Here is a 26,829-nt window from a genome sequence, read left to right on the forward strand (position 1 = left end):
TACCGCTATAACCGAATAAGTAACTTTTACGTTTAACTCCTTTTCTCTCCTTACCTTTTATACCTTCGGGTTAGTGATTACTATATTTCTATAACCGAAAGATATACCTAAGATACGATAACTATATTAGATTCCTTATCTCTAGGTTAATAAAGTAATATTAATTTTATTTATCCTAGACCATTGTACTTACTATAGTTACCGATAGAATATACTTTCAAGTAAGCTATCCAGGACTCTAGCATCGCGTATACTCTGCTCCTTCTTAATAGGCATATCCTATAATAGTTATTATTTAATTAATAGTTGACTATTAACCCTTTTTCGTAGTTTAATTAAACGTTAATTCTTACTTACTCCCTTTCTTCTAGCCTTTCTTCGGAGAGGTTTTAGGTTTTTAGTACGAAAACCTAAAAAAGCGTAGAGTGCTTAGACGTATTTTAAATTATTTTGTAATTCGTAGCATTCTTAGTATTATATAACCGTTTCTGCTTCCGTCTAAACTTACTACTCCTCTGCGGATGAATCGATGTCTCGCTATATCGCTAATAATAGATCGCTAGGAGTCACCAGTTATGATTCTGTAATTACCTAGCTAAACACCCCAGCCAGCCGGCAAGGGAGCAGCTAGCTGGCAGATGGTAACGACATGCTTTCCGGCTGTAACTTTAGAATATCTAGGTATACGACAATTCCAAAGCCGATCGATTGCGGCGATGCTGCATTACTCTTTCTTCGGATAGCCCCTATATTCGTGTAGTAGTTATTCAATGATCTCACCAAAAACCAAGTAGGTTACTAGTACACTGGTGCTAGAAAGCAGTGCTGAGAGCGGAATTTGACTTGTCTCGACTAAATAGACTCCGTAAAGCTGTCAAGCGCTGCTGAAACTTCAGCGCTCTGAACGAATGCCCCGTCGCCATCACCAATCGCCTTCTCGTCTACCGGTGCGAAGTGATGGGCATACTCAGGACCCCTTTCAGGCCCGTTTATTGCATGGATACTGGAATCTTCGTCGTTGTCTGCGTGGAAATCCACCACCGGCTCTGCATATATACTCATGCTCCTGTCGAGGTTAGGGCTTGAGTTTCCTGGTGACATTGACCGGTGCGAAAACACACCAGAGAGGATGCGCTGGTTGGCGTGGGGCTCGTTTGCGTCGGCGTTTGGGTTCTCCCTGCCTAGGTTGTGGGGCAATGGCCGGGACGTCTCGCGGACCTGAATGTGGTTGGCATCTAGCGTAGTCCCGTTCGGATACCCCCGATTAACCCTGGCATCCTCACGCAACTCCATCTCGTGGGCAGACAGGAGAACGTCTGTAGCTGGTGCTGGTGCTGAGTGTGGCTGGTTTAATAACGAGTGAGCAAGAGAAGCAGAAGGCCGGGACAAGTTGCCGTCATTAGAACTGAGAAGTTTGTTAGTTAATACCCCTCTTGTCGTATGTTCGTTGGCTTCGTTTGATACGCCCCGGTTTTCTTGATCTCGCTGAACCGTAGTGCTCGATATACTCTTGGGCGTATTGGTTCTGCTCCTCTCGTCCCGAATATCGATAAAGCAGGGTTCGCCACTGGGTGTCGGCGTGTTAACTAGTACCTTGGGGTCGTGGATGCTGGTGCTCGCGTCACCGGTATTAGTCCCAGGAAACCCCACGAGCTGAGCATCAGATACATCATTGGGGGTCCTTAAGGAGCTAAAACCAAAGCCGGGCATACTGGCGCCGGCCCGCCGCGTCTTGCTCGTCCCGGCAGCCCTATGGTTTGAGGAAAAGTCGTATTCGTCCCTACCGGTCTTGGTCACTCGGCCATAACCTCCCGTCCCGGAACCGCCCGTGAAATCGAACCAAGCAGAGCTGTCTACTTTTTGCGTACCTAAAGTGCCTGCGGACCCGGCGCTGACTCTGCCGTGGCGGGGAATTTCCGCGGTACTAGGCGTGGGTGGGAGCACACTACTGACCTCGACCCCTTTCCCGCCAGGGCAGCTAGAGACATACCCGGACTGACGCAGCATGCCTCTAGCCTGGCTCACGCGATGCCGCCGGGAGTGTAGGTGCGCCTCATACCCATCTTTATGATGCTGCGATGGGACGGGTATCATAGGGTTGGGTGGGCCACGGCGCCACATTTTGGGATTCGGCCAAGCAATACCGGCACTTTCGAGGAGGTCTACGAGGCATACTTGTTAGTAGGGTATATGTGCGAAGACGGAGGCGGTTATTTACCAAGCGGCGCATGCTGGAAGGAAAACGCAACGACGTTCTTAACCCGCTCGACAGGGATAGACAAAGATTCTGTCGAGATCCCCTCGCTGATGACGATCTTGATTCGGCCGATCTCATCGGCGGGATTCCAGAAGCTCTGCTGGAGTATTTCGCTGCGAAATGGAGGAAACCTGAGGTACTCCAAATCACCAGCTTTGGTAAATTCTAATCGACGTCAACTTTCAAAGGTCCGTTTACGTGACCGACACTGCTCACCAAAGCTGCGGCTGATCAACTGGGGCCAGGGGCCAGCGGGGTCAAGCAGGGACGACCTAGGACATATTCTTATTGGAACTGGCCTGAATACGACATGACAGACTGGTGACTCACGCGGCTATACAACCATCGACCAAGACCCGTGCCTCAAACTTGACCAATCCGGGCCGTCTGCTGTGGTTTCTGGTGAACCTACTGACGTCTGGCGTCTTCCAGCAATGAAGAGAGATGTTGAATGGCGTGCCGGAGGGGAGCCCTGGTATGAAGCACGTCATGGTTGGCAAGCCGAGCGACCCATGTAAGAGCGCAAATTCTGCCAGAGCCCGGATTAGCTTCGCGGCAACAGTCCCCAGGCCCGGGTGGAGTGTGGCGAGAGAGAAGCCAACCCACCAGCGTCGTGGACTACATGGCAACTAGTCTTGAACTCCTTGAACGGGATCTTGGAGTCGCTGGGGAAGAGAAGCACGTCCCAATCCTCAAACCGCATCCTTTGTGAGGCTGATCGCGACGTGGGATCTGAACGGCCAGAGTAGGTGGTGAGCTCGGGAGGGGGGTTGGCGACCTGTAAGATGTGACCTGCAAACTGCAATGCCTGGGGGTGCGAGCGGTGCTAGTTGCAAGATCTACCCAACCCAACGAAGAGACGGATTCCTATCTCGAGGCTAGGCAGAGAATGGCACGAAAGCCCGAGCCGACGGCCCCAGAATGTGACGACTGCCTAGGCAAGTCGCCTACGACGCCAGAAGGCCCCTCCCCATGTGGTTGCCCTGCCCCTAGGATCGAAGGCAGGGGCGTAAATGAGGCAGATATCACTGCGTTTCGAGGCGCCTCCCTCCATTTTGCGGCTGCTACACGTATTGCACTCGTACAGGCTAGCGAGGGGGTGCGTAGGAAATATGTAGGTAAGGTAAGTCAGGCGGGCGCACATGCCCCAGGTACGATCTGGGGGAAGCGCTGCGGCCGCTCAGTCAGGAGGCACCTAAGGTATAGGTACCCGATAGGGAGGTAGGTATCAGAGCCATATAAACACCTACTGGGAGTAGGAGCACCATCTTGGGCCCTCCACGATAAGCTGTCTGTCTGCCTGCCCACCCGCCTGCTAGGTACATATCGTGTAGGGAGTTGGTGTACCTCCGGAACGACCTCTGCCAGGTACAACAGGTAGTCATCACTCCCCGTCTGTAAAAGCGTCCGACCGTGCGAAGCAAGACGGTTATTGAGAATACTTACGCTGCCTTCCCATTCCTAAGTAGTCCCTAGCCAGGTAGGTAAGCGGGCTTGCTGCTGTTGCGGTCGAACGCGCGGTTACTTGGGCAACTTTTCTATGGTGGGCATCGGATATGGCAGAGCCCAGTGCTATGCGTCGAGAGGCAGGATCCCGTGTGCACAGTTAGGTTTGCAAGCTGCCGGCCGTATGACGATGGTTGGGCTACCCGGGCGAGGCATATTAGTCGATGGCGCTTGGTGGCCCTTCGCCTTGTAGAATTTGGGATGCTGTCTCTTTTTATTTTTATTTTTATTTTTTAGATTACGTCTGGAGCTAAGCGCCGTCTCAGCCTATGTACGGGGTCCTATCTCGTTATTCCTCCTCGGCGTCTTTGGACTGCTATGGCTCTGGATCGCCGGGTGCCCTAGCCTGCAAGCTTGGTCAATATCGAGGCAGAATCGTGTTGGTCCGCTGTCAACTTACCCGTACAGCGCTAGAGCCGCCCAATTCGCGCTCTAAACCGCCCTCGAATTCTCGAGGATATGATGGTATGTCTAGATACAATCTTCCAACCACCCAGCATACCCCCAAGAAAGTCGCGACAAATGCTCCAATTTGGAGCAAGCCCTTGCCGGGAGAGACCCAGGTATACTCGTGCGCGGAGAACATGCCGAGGCAATCATGATCCTCGTGGACAGGCTCGCCGTAGTTTCGTCGGTCTTGCTTGTCCCACCAGTCCCCATACGGATCGCGAAATTGCCGTTTTATGTACGGAGGGTTGATGTAGCCGCCGTTCTACGCACACGTCAATTCCTGATGTGCTTGTCGAGAGGAGGAGAGGGGGTGGGGGGAAGCAGTAACTGACCATTTCTGGATCTTCGGCATCGGTTGGGACTTTCCTATCTGGGAACTTCTCGTCGAATATGGCCCGGCTGTCGAAGGACGGTGGAAGGAATGTGCGTTGCTGGACCACGGCGAGTCTTCGTGCGGCCCGCGAGGCTGATCGAAGGGCCGAAGCCCTCGCAACTCGATACGGATGCATCTGAGGGATGGAATTAGCTACGTTTAAGTAACCTGGGGGGTTGCGCAATCAGTTGGGAGGCTAGCGCAATGTCTTCTGGCAACAAATACCGGAATTCTTAAGGGTCGGGTCTCCCCTATATATTGATCGATCCGGGACCCGTTCTGAGGAGGGAAGTTAGAGGCGACGATGTGGATTTGAGACACTCCTCCCCATCTACGTACCCCCGTCGTATTGAGAGCTCTTAAAACCACTGTCATCCATTCACTTTATATAGGAGGTACCTAGTAACTACAATAAGGGTACTGGTTTCATAGCACTTTTTTAGTAGGACTAGATGTATCTTCTTCTCTTATATAATACCTACCTATTTACTTACTTTTGCTATTTTTTTACTTAAATATATACTTTTTAAAAATATTATATGATAAGAATTATAATTTTTTAACTTTATTAAATTTTACTACTATAATATTTTATTTAATAAATTTTAATGAATTTTTATTATTACTTTATCATGTTAATAATATATATTATACCTTAAGTATTTAAGCTAAGTCTTTTAAGAGAGAGACCTTTTAACCTTTAGTATCTACCAATGTACTCCTGCTAACTTCGGATACGTAGATACCTGTGTACCTTCACCTGAGGTGGAGGTACCTTTCCGTACGTGTGCGGGACCTTTGCTGTGCCAGGTACCGTACCTAAGGTAGCGGGATGTAGGTGAGGTAGTATCCTCTTCCCAAGGCGAGGCGGAGACCCGACCAAAATTTCGGATCATCATCCAACTGCTGATGAAGGGTCATTCTGGCACAATTTCCATCACAACTGTTGCCCTAGCAGGCTGTGCACATCCAGGCCTTGATATGATATTCCCCTGTTAATTCTCTATCTGCAGACATACTTTTTTACCCCACAAATGCCGATTCCGTTGAAACCTGCGTCCTCCTCCTCTCCCAACTCCCCTGGACAGCTATGACGGCCACCGCGTCGCCCGAGTCTGCGCCTTCACACGACACTCCAAACCCTAACAGCCCAACGGCAACAACTGACAAATCCCGGTTACCTCTAGTTACCGATGTCCTCTCCATTCCCCTGAGCGGCACATCTAGCCTACAAGAGAGACCGGAGACACCTACCGAAACCCAATCGACCCCCCCGAATCCTTGGTCAGATAGCTACGATGCCAACAGGTCTATGGACACCTCTATTAGGGACGGAGATGCCGACGGGAGGCCTACTAAGCGACGCCGGGTCCGTGATATAACACCTCATAACGCCCCTCGTCGGCCTAAGCCTGAGTCGCCTCCATGGAAGAAGATAGAGCCTGATGGACCTACAACGTTTCATGAAAATGGCAAGCGCAGGTCTGGCCGGACCAACGCTGTCCCCTTGGAGCTGCAACCGCAGGGCCACAAGAGGATGACTAGAGGTGCTCTTCATAGCCTTCAGCCACCCAGCCCCCCCAAGGACAAGCGCATAGTTGCTAATAGCCATGTGAATGGGACGCAAAGGCAGGCATCCGCAGGCAAGGGAACACCATCTAAAGCTCCGATACCGAGTGCCAAGCTGAATACAAGAAAATCTCTGGGTAGTAACTCAAGACCTTCCCTGAGGACCAGGAGGCAATCTCCCACCCCCCTGGCTCAGACAACACCCCCGAGACGGTCCGCGCGAACACAACGCAGCTCCAGAGCCACCCAGGATGGCCTTGATGTTTCCCCTCTCGAACCCACCCAACCTGCCGATGAAAACCCCGACCTGCGCCCAACCAAGATACGGTTACGGCTGAGGGCCCCCGCCATCCCTACCGTTCACCCAGCCCAGGCCAACGTATTTCCTGGGCAGTCCATCGCACGTCCTAAGATAGCGTCTGATTTTCGCCACTTTGTTAGACGTGCTCCGTCAGTAGATGTCAAGGATGGTGGTTGGTTTGACCTTGCAGATGAAGGAGACCCGTATACCGAAGAAGCAGCTCAGAAGGATGCCGTCACTATCATGCGAATTGCAGCTGAAGCTGAACCAGGCGGGCTACTCAGTGAAGGGCGGTCCACACTCTATGCGCCGGAACCTGCTGAAGAGCCTCCACGGCAGTGGGCGCACAGGGATCACCTCGTCAAGCAGATGGCTTATTTTCGAAAGCTCATGCTCATAGAGCAACAACGGCACAGGGTTACGGCAAAGCGACTGGCTGAAGCGTGTCGGGACGAATGGATACGTCGTCAGCCCAAGACAGCAGAGCAAATTGAGACCGAGGCTCGAGCTGCATGGGCCAGTCGATACAAGACCGTTGTCAAAGCCATGGGTGGGATTTGGGACAATGTGAAGACCGAAATCAACCGTCGCCGTCTCGAAGAATGGGAGGCCGCTGAGCAAAAACGAGTCAAGGCTGCACTAAACGAGGCCGTGAATATGTCGGAACTCAAGCTACAGGCCCGCCGAGCACACTTCGATTCGGAACCCATGTCTGACGAGGATGACGGTGGGGCTGCTAGATTGGATGAGGAGGTTGATGAGGAGGAGGATGATCTGGCTTCCGACGGAGAGTCTAATTTGGGCGGGGAAACTGACAAAGATGAGGACGAAGACAACATGTCTTCTTCCGGCGACGAAGACGACTTGAGGTCTACCATCTCCGATGAGGGCCTAACGCAGGACCAGCTGAGAGAAAAATATGCCAACATTCCCGACCTGCCCGTTGAAGATTCTAATGCCGGCACCGTTAGCGATCATGATCAAAAAATGATGCTAGTCGGTGACCAAGATGAAACGTCGGATGAGTCGATCGACATGGACGATGACTTGGGGTCGAGCGATGAGGAGACCGGCACTGTTGAAGATGGTGGCACCTCCGACATTGAAGAGGCCTCTGCGGACGACGAGGAACCTTCTGAACTCCTAAGCCTCTTTTTCGGCAAATCTGAACTGCAGGAGATGAGGCGGGAGGCTGTTGCTAGCAGGCCGCACGTGCCCCAACAGGACGCACCGATGGAGGATGCCCCAGGCACGGCACCGTCTCAGGAAGCGATTTGCGCCGACAAGTCGAACCGCAGCGGGAGCTCGAGGTGTACGGATGCATCAGACGAAGCATTCTATCGAGAAAAGCCTCTATCATTACTACGAAAGAGGCAAATAAGTCCTGAAAATGCCTCGATCGCCCAGCTCGACCAGGACAAAACATCGGGCGACGTCCCCGAGACTTTTTTTGCCATGGCTGCTGGACCATCGAAAAGCCCGCGTGAAGCCAACAATCCGGGTGCTCCTTTCATGATACCAGAACCGCGCCAGGCCCAGGTCGTCGAAACAGACGCAATCGATGTTGTCGAACGAGATAAGGGGAATGTCCGGGAAAATGCGCCAACCGAAGCAGTTGAGCAGACCGTTTCGAAAAGGTCTGGTGTCGATGTCACCGCTGCGCTGTCAGATCAACAGCCATTAGCCACCCCAGATACGGATGCGATCTCGAACCCGCCTAGTCGTTATCGGAGCCAATCCCCACGGACGTCTGATACGAAGCCTTCAGAAATCGACACAGCTTCTGTCATCAAATCCGGTGGAAGTAGATCCACCTCGCCCCAGTACCAGGCGCCAAGGACGGATGTGCCGTTCCTGTTGCGAGGGACGCTCCGTGAGTATCAACATGACGGTTTGGATTGGTTGGCTGGGCTGTACAGCAACCAGACCAACGGCATTCTCGCGGATGAGATGGGCCTCGGAAAGACCATCCAGACGATCGCCTTGTTGGCCCACCTTGCCTGTCACCATGAGGTCTGGGGCCCACATCTGGTGATCGTCCCGACCAGTGTGATGCTGAATTGGGAAATGGAGTTCAAGAAGTGGTGCCCTGGGTTCAAGGTCTTATCGTATTACGGCAGCATTGACGAGCGCAAACGAAAACGCCAGGGGTGGAAGACAGATGATATATGGAATGTCTGCATCACGTCGTATCAGATCGTCTTGCAAGACCAGCAGGTCTTCAAGCGCCGACAGTGGCATTACATGATCCTAGACGAGGCCCATAACATCAAGAACTTCAAGTCTAAACGCTGGCAGACATTACTCACGTTCAATACGCAAGCGCGGCTCTTGCTTACCGGCACGCCTCTGCAGAACAACCTCACAGAGCTGTGGTCGCTCCTGTTCTTTTTGATGCCGTCCGAGAACGGGGTCGGCGGCTTTGCGGATCTTACAGAATTTCAAGACTGGTTTCACAAGCCCGAATCGCAGATCTTGGAGAGCGGCCGCGAGCAGATGGACGACGAGGCTCGTGCCATCATCGCGAAGCTGCACAAGGTGCTTCGGCCCTATCTCCTGCGGCGACTGAAGGCGGAGGTAGAGAAGCAGATGCCGGCCAAGTACGAGCACGTCGAGTTCTGTCGCCTGTCGCGGAGGCAGCGCGAGCTGTACGACGGATTCCTGGCCCGAACGGACACTAGGGAGGCACTCTCTTCCGGGAATTACATCTCGGTCATCAATTGTCTCATGCAGCTACGCAAGGTGTGCAACCATCCCGACCTCTTTGTGGAGCGTCCCATTATGACATCCTTTCGGCAGCGCAGATCGGTTCTGGCAGACTACGAGGCGACAGAGAATCTCGTCCGGGAGAGGTTGTTGGCCGAGAAACCCATGAGGACCGTAAACATGAGCTTTCTCAACCTGGTGCCGACTCAGCACGAGGATTTATCGAAGACGATCTGCGAGAGGATCTCTCAGCTTAGCTCTCACCGCGCACTCGTAGATCTCCGGGAGGCGCAGAGGGCGCGCGCTCAAGCCGCCTGCGCCGATCACGACCCCACGACGATTGAATCCAATCTAGCGCGCTTAGAGAATGTGTCGCGATGGGGTCGCTTTGAGGAGTTGCAGCACTGCGTTTACCTGAACGCGCTCCGGCGGCAACAGCGTCCGGTATATGGGAAGCAGCTCAGGGACCTCTTAACCCTCGGCATAGACGAGCGGCCGTGCAAACCCCGCCCAAGGATCCCGCAAAAGATCATGGGTTGGCTAGAAGAGGAGTCCCCGGTGCTGCGATCAATGGTGCTTACGCTCGACCAGCGCGCTGCGTCGATGAGGACCACCATCTCTAAGTTTGCCTGTGTTACGCCGGCCGTGGTGACTCGAGATCTCGACCGATTCGTTCTGGGTTCTAAAGGCGTCGAGGTTTTCAACGACGTGAACCTCCGGTTGGTAGCTCCCGTACGACGCGGACCGTTTGTGCAGGAAGAGGCCCGGCCCGACCCGTGGCACGAAGCAAGGATGAGACTCAGCATCCAGTTCCCCGATAAGCGGCTTCTCCAGTACGATTGCGGAAAGCTCCAGGCTCTCGACCGACTGTTGCGCAAGCTACAGTCCGGCGGCCATCGCGCCCTGATCTTCACACAAATGACGAAGGTGCTCGACATTCTCGAACAGTTCCTTAATATCCACGGACACAAGTATTTGCGTCTCGACGGCGCCACGAAAGTGGAGCAGCGGCAGATCTTGACAGACCGCTTCAATCACGACAGTCGGATACTCTGCTTCATCCTATCTACGCGCTCCGGCGGCCTCGGTATTAATTTGACGGGTGCTGACACCGTCATCTTCTACGATCAGGATTGGAATCCCGCCATGGATAAGCAATGTCAAGATCGTTGTCATCGCATCGGTCAGACCAGAGACGTCCATATCTACAGGCTAGTAAGCGAGCATACCATTGAAGCGAACATCCTGCGCAAGGCGAGCCAGAAGCAGATGTTGGACGACATCGTGATCCAGGAGGGCGGCTTCACTACCGACTACTTCAACAAGCTCTCTGTGCGGGACGTCATTGGCAGCACGCCAGACGAATCTGACGTCGTTGGGGACGCGATGGATCGCGTCCTCGGCGGTGTGGAGAGCAGCGATCAGCGTACCGTCGGTCGGGTGCTAGAGCAGGCTGAGGACCGGGAAGACGTCGACGCCGCCCACATCGCGGAGAGGGAAATACAGGAAGACGAGGCCGACTTCGCGGAAAAGCCAGCAACAGCGAGTGCGTCGGGAGCTTCGAGCGCTAGGCAAGGCACCCCTGCAACGCGAGACGGTTCCATGGCGCTGGGTGCGGAGTCATACCCGAGGCCGGCCAGCGCGGACGGCGCACCGGGGGAGGCGGAGAGCAACGCTTGGGGCGAAGAAATGCATACTATTGATGATTACATGCTCGCTGCGATGGGTAGGCAGCTCGAAGGGACCGCACTCGAGCTTCCCCGGGACAAAAAGAAGAAGAGCAGGAGCAAGAAAGGCAAGGATACGCGGAAGCGTTGAAACAGGTTGCTGGGGCTTTTGAAGGGACGGGCGGTGTGGTTTGGTTGGCCCACCTAGCTGTACATTACGAGACGGATGTATCGGGGGGCGGGCAAGGTTGGCGTTGGCGAGAGATGTGAAGGCGGTAGCAAAAGGGCGGGCGATGGGCAGACGGACGGCGTGCATTGCATATATCGGCATCCCTGGGCCTACGGACGGAAGAGCCGAGGCGAAGGGGAAGGGGGAAGGGCGTTGTACGAACAGGATATTTTTGCATGGGCTCGGCACGGCGTGCAAGTGGGAGTACGAGGGGCTGCGACGAAACCCAACCAAGGAACAAAAGGGGGTAGAATAGAAGAAGTCTTGGAATGCGTGTCGGCCACATTCGGTATGTACTAGAAGACAATTGAACGAGAGACGAGGCGGCAGCCCGCCGGGGCTTCGCCACTCCTACCAACCAGCATGAACAAGGCACACGGCACCGACCTCGAGGCTAGCAGCCTCGTCGGCGGGAGGCCTGCTGTCTGGCCAGTATTCGTAGGCGTGCTAAGAAGAGGGGACATACGTAGGGTGGTGAAGGGTGAGAAGGGTGTGAGGGGTGACGATGCCGCTACGCTGCGCCGATGTGGAAGAGCCGAGAGGATTTCCCCGCGGCAGATGCACTAGTGGGAGGTCGACAAGACGAACCGTTCGATTGCTGAGCAACCGGCGGCATCGGGCAGTTCCGATGCCAGCCCTCGCGCGGCCCTGAGCTGTAGGCATTTTCCACACGAACCTCTCTCCCCCTCCCCTCCCTTCTTCTTGTCTCTCCGCCACGAGATCTGGGACTGGACGCGCAGGGCCGAGCGAGCGAGCGCCGACGAACCCACCACGAACCCGCCCGGCACAGGACAACCGCGGGAGACGCCAGCAAGCCGACCAAGACGCAGGAGTTTCGGCCAGGATCCGCTGCCAGGTCAGGTGACGACGCGGCTAGCAAGCCAGAACCAGGGAGCCATCATGACGTCCCCGGACACGGACGCGCAGCAGCCCCAGAGCGGCTTTCGGCAGTACCTGCCGGACCTGGACACGCCGCGCTTTCGTACCATCGCCGCGAACGACGTCCAGGGCCACGCGCGCGAGCTGCTGGAGCACCACCGGCCTCCGTGGCTGTACGGCCTGTATGTGCACTGGAGGAAGCTGTTCCAGGAGCCGTTCAAGGGCGTGACGAACGACGGTAGGGGTTTTCTCGCTCTTTCTTTTTTCTCTCTCTCTCGCTCTCTAACGTTCGGTGGGGCGAGCAGGTGTCGTACGGCCAGGCCTCTTCGGCCTGCGCGACGAAGGCGTGCCCATCGGCGCCATCACCCGCGCGGCGCGCGCCGTCGTGTCCCAGCTGAGCCCGGCGCAGGCCGCGCGCACGCTGCTGCACGTGGACTCGCCCGAGTGGCGCTCGTGGTCGAACCCCGAGTTCCTGCTGAGCGACAAGGGCATCCGGCTCGACGCGGTGCCGGGCGCGCTGCGCGACGCGGTGCTCGCGCTGCTCGCAGCGACGCTGTCGCCCGAGGGCTACGAGAAGGCGCTCGCGGCGATGCGCATCAACGGCTTCCTCGGCGAGCTCGTCAACGCGCCGGCCGTCATGAACGAGCACAGCTACAACTTCGTCCTGTTCGGCGAGCCCAGCGAGGAGGCGCCCTGGGGCTGGAGCTTCTACGGCCACCACCTGTGCCTCAGCGTCTTCCTCTACCGCGCCCAGATCGTCGTCAGCCCCTGGTTCACCGGCGCCGAGCCGAACCTGATCGACGCCGGGCCGCACCGCGGCACCCGCATCCTGCACGAGGAGGAGCGCTGGGGCCTGCAGCTGATGCAGAGCCTGACCGACGAGCAGAGGGCCCGCGCGCTCGTGTACCGCGAGATGAAGGACCCGGCGATGCCCCGCGGCCGGTGGAACCACGACGACCAGCGGCACCTCTGCGGCGCGTACCGCGACAACCGGGTGGTGCCGTACGAGGGCGTCGTCGTGGGGTCGCTCGCGGCCGCGCAGCAGGACCTGGTGCGCCGGATCCTGCGGCAGTACCTGCTGTACCTGCCGGAACGGGCGCGGGCGCTGCGGCTGGCCGACTGCGAGGCGCACTTCGGCGAGACGTACTTCTGCTGGATCGGCGGCTGCGGCGACGCCGACCCCTTCTACTACCGCCTGCAGAGCCCCGTGGTCGTGGCCGAGTTCGACCACCACTCCGGCGTCTTCCTCGCTAACGAGCAGCCCGCCAAGTTTCATATCCACACCCTGCTGCGCACCCCCAACGCCGGCGACTACGGCGCCGCCCTGCGCCCGCACATCGCCGCCGGGTCGGTCCCGCAGGACTACGTCTGGGAGGGCTGACGACGCTCTCTCCGCCCGCGACGCGCGTCATATAGACGTGTGTGCCTTAGCGATAGGTAAAGCGTTTACGTCGGATATCACAGCGACCGCCTTCTCGAGAAGAGGAGAAAGTATGGGGGGGGATATAGAGCGAGGACGGGAGGGAAAGAAGGGGGAAAGGAAAAAGGAAAAGGGAGAGGAGGAGGGGAGAGAGGTGGGAGAGGAAGGCTGCCCCGTTATACCTAGGTGCGTGCGTCTACGTTTACATCTCAACATGTAAAAACCTCTCCCGGATTCCGCGGTGTAAATAGTGTAACAATAGACTGGGCACTGGTATTTCACGTAGCACATGCTGATACCGCGTACTTGTAGTTGATTAATAAGGGCGTGTTCGGGGGAAATCAACGACGACGACGAGCCAGGGGAGAGCAGACAAGGATAAGAACAACCACATCATCGTCATCCCATCAAATAGCACCCGAGGGGACCACGGTACACTACCGTCTGCAACACTTTTACGCAGTGCCTTCACCAGTTGTCGCCGAGCCAATTCTCCGCAGTTGGACGCTATGTAGGTACCTATTATATACAACATCTATGCCGTACATGCTGCGTTTAGCACTACCCATGCACACACGCAGTTCCCAGACCATTCCTGGCCGCCTCGATAAGATACATATCGTTAGCGGTAGAGGGCTCTACTCGGAGGAAGGTTGCCTGCCTAGAGAACCGACGGAGTGGGACACATCCCAAAAACTGTCATTGGGGGATCTGTATTCCCCCTTCCCATGTCGGAAACGCGCAGATACTGCCGCGCGCTCACGCAGCACCGGGCTGAGATCGCAAGGCGAGCTTCGCAGAGGCAAGAGAGAGGTCTCGACGCTCATCCGATACGCCTTGCCGCAGTCTCGCCCCTTTCAGTAGAGGTTCCCATTTTTCACCCCCGTGTATATCCACGTCAGGGTGGCCGTCTCGAGGCTTGGGACCTTGTACGATGTCTTCCCTGACGCTTTAGCTTCGGTAAATTTCCTCAGCCAGCCCTCGAACGTGCCTTTCAGGTCGTGCACTTGGTAGCTGCGCGGTTGCGGATCGTGTGCACACTGTTTCGAATGCCTTGGGAGCGTCTGGGACGGCGGCCTCTGCGTCGCCTTGTCGCCGCCTTCCTCGGGGTCGTACCGCACGAGCCTGCTCTGGTAGGGTCGGCGCAGCCAGTAATTCTCCAAGTTGAAGTTGACGTTGAAGTTGAAGTGATACGGTTCGCACAGGTCGTAGTGGGGCCAGGGTAGGAGCTGCTGGTCTGGACACCGGAGCCGGAGGTTGAAGGCCGAGCGCTGGTACACGACGAGGATGACGGTCTCCAGTTGGCGGAATTTGCTGACGTACTCGAGGAACTTGGCCATGTTACGCCCCGTCTGGACAGAGCGGTGGAACAGCCGCAGGTGCAATCCGGTGTGGAGGCCCCACGACGTGCCGAGGGCTATCTTGGTAACGCTCCGGCGGATGGACTCGATCTGGCTGAGCAGGCGCATCACCTTGAGAAGCCTCTTCACCTGCAGGTACGAATCGAGTAGGATAATGTCTCGACACAGGTCCAGGTGCTTCACCGTGCCGGAAAAGACGATGGGCTTGTAGCGGCGCAGCACGGCTTGCCGAGCGTCGCGGCTCACCCGCGCTATAGACGGCGGGGGCTCGTTCCGGACGTCGGCGAACATGAGGCGAGCCGAAGGCGTATTCTGCGGCTGGGCCGAGCACGGCGAATCGAGTACCTCGAAGACCCTAGGCTCGGGGAGGGCATATTCCCATATCATGTCCCGCAGTTCCAGGGGCAATTTGGAGAATTGCGGGAAACTGTCGGGTTGGGACGCCATCGTGACCGTGTATGCCCGGATGCTGTCGCAAGTGTCTCCGGAGGGTCTTGGTACGTCAACAGTCGACGTCTAGATTCCGATCGGGTGCCCGTCGACCGTCCTTTATAAGTCGATCTCGGATCGCGGGGCGCCACCGATAAGTCGATATTACGAGACAGTAGGTATTGGGCCCCGGGTTAGCAGCAAGTGGCTCCTTAATAAGGAACCAACACGAGATTTTTTAGTGACAGCCTCGAAAGAGGAACCTCAGCCGCCCCAACCTAGCTAATCGACCAGCTGTGACTCCTGACGCCTCCGCTTCGCTGGGCGAGGATCCTTCGGCCAATATAAGTACCGGGCTCGGACGTCCTAAGTAGTATCCCGCGAGTCCCTAATAGGAGGTGGCGGGCGATTTTAGGCCACAGTGGTAAGCTGTTAATTAGTAAATTATCAATGTGAGACGGCAAGACCAAGGGATGAGAGCTACGGCCTCGATCACTACGCCTCTCTTCCCACGCGGACCCCCCTCCTCCCCACTTCTCGCCAGGGTTCCTGCTTAGTGTATAATGCAGAATGCGGATTTACGGCAATATAAGAAGATGATGGAAGATAAGCGAGCTGGGGTGGAAAGAAAAAAAGGGAAGAAGGGAAAAAGGGGGGGGGGGTATCGAAAAGTAGGCAGGGAGGCAAGGAGGCAAGTAGAGGCAGGTAGAGGCAGGTAGAGGTAGGATCACAAGGGAAATCGAGAAGGATTGAACGATGAGAGATGATGTCAGATGTGTCTCTACTTATGTGTGATATCGACTGAACTAATAATGCTACGGCGAAGTAGCGTACGTTCGTACGTGCTTAGACGGAGAAACATGCGTAGGTAGAGAGGATATATGGGAGGGAGAGACACCGGGCCGTATGGAGTCCCGGGCACGTGGAAGTGTCTGAGATGGGGAGGAGGGAGAGAGAGAAGGGGGGGAGGGAGAGATACGAACTAGCTGGCAGAGAGGGAGGAGGATAAGAAGTAGTAGTGGTTTTTGCGAGCCGTCGGTTTCTGGTATAATGCTGGGGATGGGTATGGGGACGGGTATATGGGGGGAGAGAGGGGGGGTCACGAACACACACACACAGACACACACACACACACACACACACGCACGCACACGCACACGCACGCACACGCACACATACACACACAAGAATTCATCGCCATGTCTCTCTAAAGCGGGTACGTAACGGCTCGTGACAAGAGAGAGGCAGGGCGACGACCCGGCAACTCGCAACCCTGGAGGAGGTGTGAGCGGCGGAAACCTTCCAGAAAGAGGCATAAGAGGGGGCTAGGAGGAGAGGAGAGGGACAGGACAAGGGAGCAGACAAGAGAGAGAAGAGAGGAGAGAGGAGATAGAGAGAGACAGGGTCGACATACCAGGTCGGACATGGTATGTGGACAGGCAGGCAAAAGCAGGCAAGGCAGGCAGGCAGATATTCGCTACGTAGCGAGATGGCAGCTGAAAGAGGAAGCTGAAGAAAAGGGAGGGAGGGGAGAAGGGGGGGCGGGATGGCTGGAAATCCTATGAAACGGAATGGAGCCCGGGGCTAATAAGAGAGAGAGAGAGGAACGTGGAGAGAGAGGGAGAGAGGGAGAGAGAAGAGAGAGAGAGAGTCTGGGCGGAACAGAGATAGGTAGAGAGAGATACCTAGAGAGAGAGAGAGAGCGTGCAAGAAGACGAGAACCACAGGCGGCGCGCGCGGTCGAGGGCAGGCGAATTGGCGAGCCGGGAGTCTATAATTGGAACAAGCGAGAGTTGCATGTTGAATGGCCAGGTCATGTCATGCTGCATGAGCATTACTTGCGACGTTTTGAACCATCACCACCTCCGGGGTGTTGCCCCCCCTGCCTGGTCCTGCCCTCGACCTAGCTGGCTACTACCGCCTTCCTTCCTTCGTGCATGTGCAAGTTCGATAGTACGAGTACGTCCAGATAGGTAGATAGCAGGTACCTCTACTCATAGGTAGGCACTGGTGGTACCTACTTGTCAGGTACCTCGGCGGATCAGGCACTTCCTTCCTCCCAGATCGCGGGCATCCCGGCAGAGGTAGGCACGAGAAAGAGGGGAGGGGGGAGAGAAGAGGTGGGGCCATGTATGTACCTGGACAGGTAGCATTGGCGGTTCGCTACCTACCTTAGGTACCTAGACATATATACCCAAGGTACATAGCCCCAAGGTAGGGCAAGTGGGGGGAGGCAAGCATATATGAGTAGAGGAGGTGGGTAGTATGTTGCAGACAAGAGAGTTGACTACCTACGAGGGAGGAAAGAAAGGGGGGGGGGAAGGCGTCCCCGTAGCTGGCTTTGGTAGGCTGGCAATCCCTGCTGCTGGCTGTTACCGCGTGACGTCGCATTACAAGCAAGCCTGGGTCCAAATTCTTGGGTTCTCGATATTATTGACGACGAGACACGCATCTAAACGCACACCCGAGGGCAAGGTCAGGGCGGCGGCCACGGAGAGGACGGAGAGAAGAAAAAAAAAATATGGATTGCGACGCATGCGCCTATTTATTGTCAATATGCACGACGAGTAACACGCACATATACTCGATACCTCTACCTATATAATATACGATATAATATATAATATACACAAGTATACGTGTATAAGTACCTACCTATATATATATCACCTACGCATACACAATACCTATTAAATAAAAACAACCCCCAAAAGAGCACCGCTCGTTCTGCCGAGTTGGCTCTCCCTGCGCTACCGAGACAGACAACCGACGGGGGGGGGGGGCAAATGCGCCTTTGGGCCGGAGGCGGGGTGACCAAGGAGAGGATAAGAACGGGGGACGTTCCCAGTGGCCGAGCGCGCGTTTCTTCCCAGGTCGAGCAGCCCAGTCCGTACCGACCTGTACGTGTATACCTGCCTGCCTTGATAATAAAACGAAAAACAGGTATTGATTGCATAGCATATACATATATATATTGGCGAACGCCCCCCATCGTCCCGCCCCCGGCGCTGGCGTCGGCTGCGCAACCCGGTTGGGTCGGTCGAAGGATCGTTGACGACTTGCAGCGAAAAGGGGAAGCGATGTCTGGAAAGGAGGATGGGAAGAGGCGGCGGCATTACCTACCCTACCTAGTAGTGTTAGTTACCTACTTTCCACCGTCCAAGTGTTCCTTCGGACGCGTGCAATATAGGAAATCCCTGCGTCAGACGTGGACGTTTACTTGCCTTGGCTAGGCAACCTACCTATCTCACATTCGATGTGCGTGACTACCCATGTAGATGGATGGATCGACGAGAGTACGTATAACACAGGCACCTGCTGCCGGAGACGTGGGCGACGAGGAGGATGAAGAGGAGGTAGGGGACGGGGGCCCAACGTGGCAGTATCCCACTAACCCCAGGTGGGTGACTAGGTACGCAGTAGGGCCGCCTCTCGGGGCTTTGGCTGGGCGCCCGCCCTGGCCGTGAGGCGCTCCGAGGCCGTGGCCAACGGAGAGAAGACCGCGGAGAGGATTAACCTAATGCCCCCTTGCCTGCTGCGTCCAAGGCTCATCGTATATACGACATCTGTCTGCGTATTATATTTGTGTATGTCGGCTCATGGGGTAGGTAGGCATTTCCTCCTCCCGCCAACCTGCGCATCCCTCGATCCATCCTCCGTCGGCGCTTCCAGAGTGCCTGCGACAGTATGGATATATATATTGATTGATGGTGACGAGGGAATGCCTGCTTGGGTACTTCTAGCAGGTACTTATGAGTAGATATATTGATAATCTTGTGTGCTGATCCGGGTCAGGGTAGGTTAGGGCTTAACCAACGAGCCGTTCCACCGAGTACCGAGCGCCGAGAGGGCGTTCCTACTAAGCCCTGCCCTATTCTATTAATCGATTTCCCGGTAACGAAGCTGAGTACGGTCAGCTGTCGACGGTCGAGACCTGGGGGCCGGCGGCTGGCCTCAGCGCTAGCGAACCGACGGGGGAAGGAAAAAAAAATTAATCAAAACCAAAAGTCGCGTGGGTCGAGTTTTCTTACCTCTTTTTCCCTTCTTCTTCTCCTCGTGCGGCTGGCATGACAAGAAACATTTCCCGTGTTGCTCGGATCCTTCTCTTCCTTCAGTGGAAATACTCCCCATGGATGTTCACGTAGCGTCAGTCATGCCACAGAACAATTATAATTGCAAGCCGGCGACCTCCCCCTCCGCGTCGGTTCGATACTGGGGTGCCTCTGGTGCTTCTTCGAGCCGCGGAGAGGATGCCGGACATACCGACTATCCCGTCCGCGTCGCCTCCTCTCCCTGACACACACCACCCTCTTCAACTTGGTCCAACCCAGGCTGCTCCTAGCTCGAGCCGATATTTATGGCCTCAGGGAGACTTGCGTGCTTGGGCCATGATGCAACGCTGGTGTTCCCCGGGGATGTAGGTTGGCGCGCTCTGGACGCATCTTCTAAAATTAGCAGCGGAACACCCTCCGGTGGCATGCTCTGCAACTTCGCTGGCTAGCTAGCAACGACGTAGAGGATATGCGGCCCGGCCAAGAATTGCGGTGAGGTTGACCCGTCGCCTCGGTGGCCGGTTACGCCAGCTAGCTATCTATACATACAACCCACCTAACGCATATATATATATATATTTATAGTCACTGCAGCTTAATATAATCCGCAATGTCCCTCCACCCTTCCCCCCTCCCAATCGTCGTGGGACAGAGGAGTCTAGAGAGGTCCGAGAGAGAGACCTGAGAGAAACGCAAGGTACACGGACGTGCGTGCGTATCTAGCAGTAATTGTTCTAGGAGTCCTGTAAGCCCGAGAAGTGCGACGGACCACACCCGCAGGACAAATAGGTGCCCTCTCTTGCCGTCTATACCTATGTGTAGAAACGCGATGCAGAAGGGGGTGCATTCGAAACGTGACGACGCAGCAGTTTGCTCGTCACAATCACACTGCCCGCGGCCACAGCCGCCGTTTGCCACTCGTGCCTTCATCCACGCTTGCCCTTCGGGTATGGGGACGATCATTCGCCCGGCTCGTCCCCGATCTTCTCCAGCTTGCCCATTTCCCGCTTCTCGCCAGACTCGCCAATGAATCGTATGCGGTCCAATCGCACCTTCTCGCCGTCGCCGTCGCCGTCTACGACAAAGATCACGAGCGTCGTAACATTCTGGAACCGGACAAATCGTAGCCCTAGGTTAGCGGTGCCGTTCGCGTTCCAGTCGTCTTCGCCAATCTCGATAGTCTGCGTCGCATCGATGTCCCCTGCCTCGTCGAAACCTAGGTTGTGCGGTCGGTTCGTGAAAAGCTTGATTGTCTTTGGCCTCATCGGTATGTCGTCGTCATCCTCGTCGGTAGGTGGCAGAGAGGTAATCTGGCGAGCTCGGGCGTTAGTTGGGTCTGAAGTGACCGGTCCAGGAGGGCCCAAGGCGGCATACCTGTATCGTATGGAGCTTGATAGCCGAGTTGAAGGGGGTGAAGAGTAGCAATTGCTCGTCCGTGTCGCTCTCTACCCAGTCTTTCTCATCGCCCGAGCTGCCCTTGCCCTTGCTCAGCGCCGAAGGCTTCGCCTTGTTGAAGAGAGTACGGACGGAAAAGTAGCTGTCGTCGACATTCAACAGTTCCAACCCGCGCACGTCGATGCTGTCCGAGACGTCGACGTAACCCCGGGGTAAGTCAGCTCCCCTCCAGGCGATGCCTCCCGAATTACCACCGTCGCCGCCGCCGCCGCTACTGCCTCCTTGGCCGGCGTTCTCGATGTCGCTGACTAGCTTCTCGATGACGGATCGCAGCTGCGCAGGATTGGCTCCTTTAATCTTTTCCTCGACCTTGCCGTCCCGGAAGGTGATGAACGTAGGAAGAGCCGTGACCGCGTATTCGGACGCGACCGGCTTGGCCCCCTCGGCGTCAACGTTGACTTTGACGAATGTAGCAAGGCCGGGGCGCGATAGAGAGTTCGCAAGCTGCTCGTACAGAGGGGCGATCTGCTTGCACGGTCCGCACCAATTTGCGTAAACTACACGTCCGCAGGTTCCGCGATCGGATATGTCAGCCTTAGCTACGATGCCTGTCCTGTCACGGATGCCGTGTCGACATGACGACGGGTGGCGGGGGAGACAAGGGGAAGCGAGGGCACTCACAGTCTGCGACTACGATGCGCGAGCTTTTCAGCAGGTTACTGAACTGATCAGCGGAGTGGATTTCGATCGGCTTTCCCATCTTTCCTGGAGAGCGATGGTGCTCAGGGTGAGAGGCGGCTCTTGTTTGAAGGGGGAGAGCGTTTATGGGCCGCGAAGTCGATGGGAATGAGTTGGCGGGTAAGGTAGGGAGGTAGGTAAAAGTAGGTAGGTAGTCAGTAATGGTGGGGGTCCGAGGAGGAGGAGGAGCTATAGGAAACAGGTGGTCCCTAATTATGCAATAAACCGGATACATGCGGACATCGTCATACACTATGTGGATCCTCAGGCATCCATAATGGAGGCCTGTGATTGGTGGAATTGAAGAAAAACACGCAACAGCTAACTGTTCGTAAAACGCTGTATTTAAGCCCTTTTAGCAGTTTAGTTTTTACACCTTCAATTGATCAACTAGGTTTACCTTTCAACTCGTCTTGCGTGCCTTACCATTAAGGCAGCGAGGCCACGAGAGGAAGCCCAAAACGCACAACTATACCTAGGTACATAGGTACCTTTGGATCCTGAGGCATCAACCTTACCTAATCAAACGGCGGCCTATGGTTGATTAACTTACCAACGGCACCTTAGGAGCCGGGCCAATCTAATATACTAAGATCAAACCTACGCCATAGTCCGAAATAGGCCATAGTCTTACGAAGGTAATTAGTCCACGAAAATAGCGAAACGGTTATAATTACGTAAGCCGCTCTATAAAGCCATACGAAGCCATACGTTACGGTAAGTATACGTATATATATATATAATTACGTATATAAACGCATATTATGCTATATTCAAGCCATAAATACGCATACCTAGGTATAGAGATTATTATTATATAGTACGGTATATACGCGTTTACGTTTATTTATACTTATTCGTTTACGCGAAAGAGTTTTTCATACGCATTCTTAATAATACGCGATTATAATATAAGTAATCCGTACGGGTTTAAAGATTTAATAATCGATAATATACGCGTTTTATTAATCGATAATATACGCGTTTTATTAATCGATAATATACGCGTTTTATTATTATTCTATATATTATAAGGTTTATATACGTATTCGTATATCTCTATACGTATTTTATTATTTCTATATAGGCTTTATTATATCTATTATTTAGTATACGAAGTATCGCTAATATCGTTTAGAAATAGACTTTATAAAACGAATATATAATAATAGTAATTATTATAGAACCTATCGGGCCTACCGAGATTAAAAACGAAGATAACCGTTATAAGATCTAGATCCTAATGCTAGGTAATTACGGAACCGCGCGGTTATAAACGAATCTAATTAAAGTCGAGAAACTTAGAATAAGAAACGACGAAGAAACCTAATAATATCCCGACCTACGCCTCTTCCTACGTTACCGACCTAACCATTACCTCCTATAGTATTATTAACCCGACTACCTACTCCTCTTATTATATCGCCGACCCGATTCTTCCCTCCTCTTATACTAAATATACGAAGTCGCGCGGCGTCGGCCCGTCTAGATATTATTATTTACGAAGACGCTACCTCTACTATATCCTTTATTTTAGTTAAAAATACCCTGAACTAATTATATCTAGGATAGATTCCGTTAAACGGTATTCGTATAGCTAGGTACGATATAAGTTTATTAATAGTTATTTAATATAAATATTATAACGCTTTATATTAAAGAAACGAATAATTAAAAAGCTTAACGGTAAAAGACGTAAAAGTAATTAAATATTATCGATAAAGGGATATTATATTATAGGAATATCCGGAACTACCTTAATTTATACGAAAGTTACTAGACTCGGATACTCCTCGCGCGAAAGATTTCAAGTAATACTTAAGGTAGTATAATTACGTATTTACTTTTACGTTTATCGAATATATAATAACGAATAAAAACGTAGCTAGTTATAGCTTAACGGTATTCTAAATCTAAGGCATACTTTACTATAAAACTAGGCCTTTCGAAGTAAAGGCTAGCGTACCTTTACGATAAGTATAACTATACTTTTACGATACGAACGAAGCCGGACGGAAACGTTTAAATCTAAACCCCGGTTTAGATTTTAGTTTCTTATAATAAATATTATATGAAATTAAATAATTTAACTTATATATCCGTACTTATATAACCGCTCGCGAACGCTTACGTATACTTATTATTAAATTAAAGCGGAACGACTTACCTTTAAACGATATACGGATTAAATTAACGGTAAACTTAGAGTTAATTACGGAACGGAACGGAAATCGACGACGAAAAAACTTACCGACTATAAATAAAGTAGCATTTATCCTTCCTAACGGAAATAAGTCGGATTAACGCGATATCGTATTAATAAAACGACGAAAAGATAGCTTAAAATTATATACGTATAGGAGGATTAACTATAAATATCTTACTTATATTCCGTTAGTATATTTACTTATGTTCTTATACGGAGGTATAGGGTACGATACGAACCTACGCCTTTAGGAGTATAACTATACGAAAGTAAGAAAGACGTTAAGTTTCTGTAATTACTTCCGGTATTATTTATACGGAAGATTACGGAATTTATATATACCGTTTACTTTCGCTCGGTTATTTTAATAATTCGTTATAAACGCTTAAGCTTTTATTAATTAAAAATAGCTTTTATAATATCGGTTTAATTAAGATAAATTACGTACGGATTTATACTTTAGCTTATAAAACGCTATCCGACGAAACGATACGAACGCGATAAAGCTCGGACGGAGGATTATCCTACCGGCGAGCTATAAAGGAAGCGCGCGGTTTATATCCTAATGCTATTAAGATTCGATAGTTATTATACGAAAGCTTAAGAGACTTACTTTCTTTATTACGATAACGGCTAATTTAAAATAGCCGGAAATTACGCGCGAATTACGTCGTAGAAGTAAGGCTAACGATAGGCCCGATATCGTAACGCGCGTATTTTATATTAAGATATAATAGCTTCTACGGGATATTATAAAACTAAATTATTTCGGCCGTTATACTAAGTATATTTAAACGATCGAGTATTAAAAACGTAAGCTTCCGTACTTATATTACCTTTTCTTCTTATACCTTAACGATCGCGACCGGTTTCTATAAATAAGTAACGTAAATAAGGTTATCCGCGCGAAGATTCCCGATTTAAAACTAAATCCTATAGGATCGTTACGAAATATCATTACTAATATAATGATTTACGGCCCTTACGGTAATACGAACCCGAAAATACTATATATAAGAAGTTATATATTAAACCGTATAACTAGGTATTATACTAAGCGGTTTCCGAAAGACTTCGTCGATGTTATTACGATTAACGACGACGGCTACCTAACTTATCGACGGAAATAAAACGAGTAATACGTCGAAAGGAATATCCAAGGAAGAAACGGCCCGGAAAAAGTTAAACTTAATAATCGATAGGTTATCCCGTATAATCCCGTATTAAGTTAGAAGTACGCCGCGTATATTAACGTTAAATTATACGCTTTTATAAAGGCGGTTAAATATATTTATAAGTATATTTATAAAAGTAACGACCGTATTATTATCCGTATTTAAAGGGTAAACGAAAGTATATAAATTAATACGCTTAAAAACGAAATCGATTAATACTTATAGGGTCGGTATATAAGGCCTATAGAAGCGTATTAAAATATCTTTACGTTTCCTATGTAAGCCTAAAGTCCTACTATTATTACCCTTACCGTATACCTTCGTAAAGCGAATATTATAATCTTTCTAGAAAACGGTACTACCGAAGAGCTATAATAAAAGCTAGAACGAACTTATATAACATTAAACGGTTACTTTCGATATAATACGGAGTATATAAACGCGAAAGATATCCTATATTAAAACTTCCCGAGATACTTCGTATAAAACCGAGCGAGCCGGAAATAAATAAAGCGAAAGGTAAACCGATATATAATTAACCGAATATAATTCGCTTACCTAGGCGAAAGCGAACGCTTCTTCTTACGATTATTATTAATAAAGATTTCGGGCTCGATATCTTTCGAGAACCTTCGTATATTTTAAGGCGTATAATATACGACTTATAAAGAAATATATAAAGCTCGCGGGCTTCTTCGAGATAACGAATACTAAGTTAACCTATTTTAAGAAATACGAAATCATTCCTTAAGTAATTAGTTACGAAACCTCTTTATCTTCGTACTAGCTAAAGGCGAGGTTATAAATTCGGCGTTTCTCTAGGAGCGCTTCCGTAAGAATATATACGAGGACTTACGGTACCGTTTACTTCGGGATAATGCCGTACTAGTAAAGGTTAAGAATCCGTATTTAGATTTCGGGCTTTACCTAATCGCTTAGGAACTTATTATACGGAACCGAAAAGAAGCTATACTTAGCCTCCCTCGGTACGAATATAACTAGGATCGTTATTAAAGGAACGGCTTATTACGAAAGGAGCTTAGTTACGATAACGAGGAAGAAAGGCTCGCCGCCGATAAATCGGTTAATTAATTAAATACCGGGTAATAGTTAATATTTAATACGATTCTAGATACTATCGAACGAATATTAACGGAAGCGTAATTTTACTTATAAGGGGTAGTAAGGATAGGAAAGACGTTCCTATATAAGACCTTATGCTATTACTATCGTACGTAAGGGAAAGTTATCCTATATATAGCTTCGTTCGGAATCGCTACGCTATTATTACCCGGCGGACGAATTATATACTCGAGGTTTCGGATTCCGTTAATTATCGAGGAGGACTCGGTATACTTTATACGGTATAAAACGTAATTAATAAACCTCTTATAAGAAACTTCGTTAATTATCTAGGACGAGATTATTATATAGTACCGGTACGCCTTCGAAGCTATTTATCGTATATTATATAACCTTCGTAAGGATACGTATTTATTCGGCGGAATCCCTACGTTATTAAGCGGAAACTTCGCTTAAATCCTCCTTATTATACGACGTAATATTAAAGCGTAAATAATAAACGCGTATCTTTAATCTTCCTTTATCTAGCCGTAGCTAAAACGTTTAAAGCTAACCGAAAATATACGACTTCGTATAATAAACGCTAAAAACCGGGAATTCGTAAAATAACTTTAATCGTTATTATACGCTACTTATATAAATAAGTTTATTCCCTTACCTAATATTATTATATAAACGGACTAATTAAACGACTTATATTAAAAAGTTTATTTAAAAGAGGTATTATAAACGGTACCGATTAATCTCGATTATTTCCGTTTATAAATTCTTATTTCGCCTTTTAATAATACGATTAGGAATATTAACGAATAGCTTTTAAATAAGATTCCCGGTTCCTTTAATTAGTATTTATTATCCGACGAATTTATAAAGGCGGAATAATGTAATTTAAATATACCTCCGGCCGAATATTTACGAATATTATAATTAAACGGAATATCTTTAGCTACCTTACGTATAAAAGTAGGCGCTTCCGTAATGCTTTTACGTAACTTAAACGCGTCCTAAGGGCTTTATAACGGGACTCGATTAA

The 26,829-nt window shown here is 51.4% G+C and overlaps 7 protein-coding genes across 7 annotated transcripts; 2 read left to right on the forward strand and 5 right to left on the reverse strand.

Moving 5' to 3' along the window:
• Positions 1-461: 461 nt before the first annotated feature.
• GGS23DRAFT_591221 (uncharacterized protein) lies at positions 462-3,277 on the reverse strand. Its single transcript, XM_051517735.1, has 5 exons — positions 2,588-3,277; positions 2,474-2,529; positions 2,219-2,422; positions 861-2,162; positions 462-790 (listed from the first exon to the last, which is right to left on the reverse strand). The coding sequence occupies exons 1-5, from the start codon at positions 2,746-2,748 to the stop codon at positions 777-779; spliced, it is 1,737 nt and encodes a 578-aa protein (XP_051366943.1). The 5' UTR covers positions 2,749-3,277; the 3' UTR covers positions 462-776.
• A 661-nt stretch (positions 3,278-3,938) lies between these two features.
• On the reverse strand, positions 3,939-5,003 carry GGS23DRAFT_591234 (uncharacterized protein). The gene is made up of 3 exons (XM_051517736.1): positions 4,546-5,003; positions 4,164-4,475; positions 3,939-4,109 (listed from the first exon to the last, which is right to left on the reverse strand). The coding sequence occupies exons 1-3, from the start codon at positions 4,720-4,722 to the stop codon at positions 4,080-4,082; spliced, it is 519 nt and encodes a 172-aa protein (XP_051366944.1). The 5' UTR covers positions 4,723-5,003; the 3' UTR covers positions 3,939-4,079.
• Positions 5,004-5,329: 326 nt separating this feature from the next.
• On the forward strand, positions 5,330-11,012 carry GGS23DRAFT_524352 (SNF2 family domain-containing protein). The gene is made up of 2 exons (XM_051514681.1): positions 5,330-5,424; positions 5,600-11,012. The coding sequence occupies exon 2, from the start codon at positions 5,677-5,679 to the stop codon at positions 10,978-10,980; it is 5,304 nt and encodes a 1,767-aa protein (XP_051366945.1). The 5' UTR covers positions 5,330-5,424; positions 5,600-5,676; the 3' UTR covers positions 10,981-11,012.
• A 946-nt stretch (positions 11,013-11,958) lies between these two features.
• Positions 11,959-13,318, forward strand: GGS23DRAFT_601764 (uncharacterized protein; the record flags this gene model as incomplete). The annotated part of the gene is made up of 2 exons (XM_051519236.1): positions 11,959-12,175; positions 12,243-13,318. The coding sequence occupies 2 exons, from the start codon at positions 11,959-11,961 to the stop codon at positions 13,316-13,318; spliced, it is 1,293 nt and encodes a 430-aa protein (XP_051366946.1).
• A 613-nt stretch (positions 13,319-13,931) lies between these two features.
• Positions 13,932-15,437, reverse strand: GGS23DRAFT_524226 (uncharacterized protein). Its single transcript, XM_051514680.1, has one exon. It carries the CDS (start codon positions 15,163-15,165, stop codon positions 14,215-14,217), a length of 951 nt encoding a protein of 316 aa, XP_051366947.1. The 5' UTR covers positions 15,166-15,437; the 3' UTR covers positions 13,932-14,214.
• Positions 15,438-15,914: 477 nt separating this feature from the next.
• On the reverse strand, positions 15,915-16,591 carry GGS23DRAFT_524168 (uncharacterized protein). The gene has a single exon (XM_051514679.1). It carries the CDS (start codon positions 16,461-16,463, stop codon positions 15,963-15,965), a length of 501 nt encoding a protein of 166 aa, XP_051366948.1. The 5' UTR covers positions 16,464-16,591; the 3' UTR covers positions 15,915-15,962.
• A 3,567-nt stretch (positions 16,592-20,158) lies between these two features.
• GGS23DRAFT_601766 (DUF1000-domain-containing protein) lies at positions 20,159-21,354 on the reverse strand (the record flags this gene model as incomplete). The annotated part of the gene is made up of 3 exons (XM_051519237.1): positions 20,159-20,509; positions 20,574-21,151; positions 21,276-21,354. The coding sequence occupies 3 exons, from the start codon at positions 21,352-21,354 to the stop codon at positions 20,159-20,161; spliced, it is 1,008 nt and encodes a 335-aa protein (XP_051366949.1).
• Between the last annotated feature and the right edge of the window lie 5,475 nt (positions 21,355-26,829).

This window comes from Durotheca rogersii (assembly GCF_024521655.1).
Source record: "Durotheca rogersii strain YMJ 92031201 chromosome Unknown GGS23scaffold_82, whole genome shotgun sequence".
NCBI lineage: Eukaryota > Fungi > Ascomycota > Sordariomycetes > Xylariales > Xylariaceae > Durotheca > Durotheca rogersii.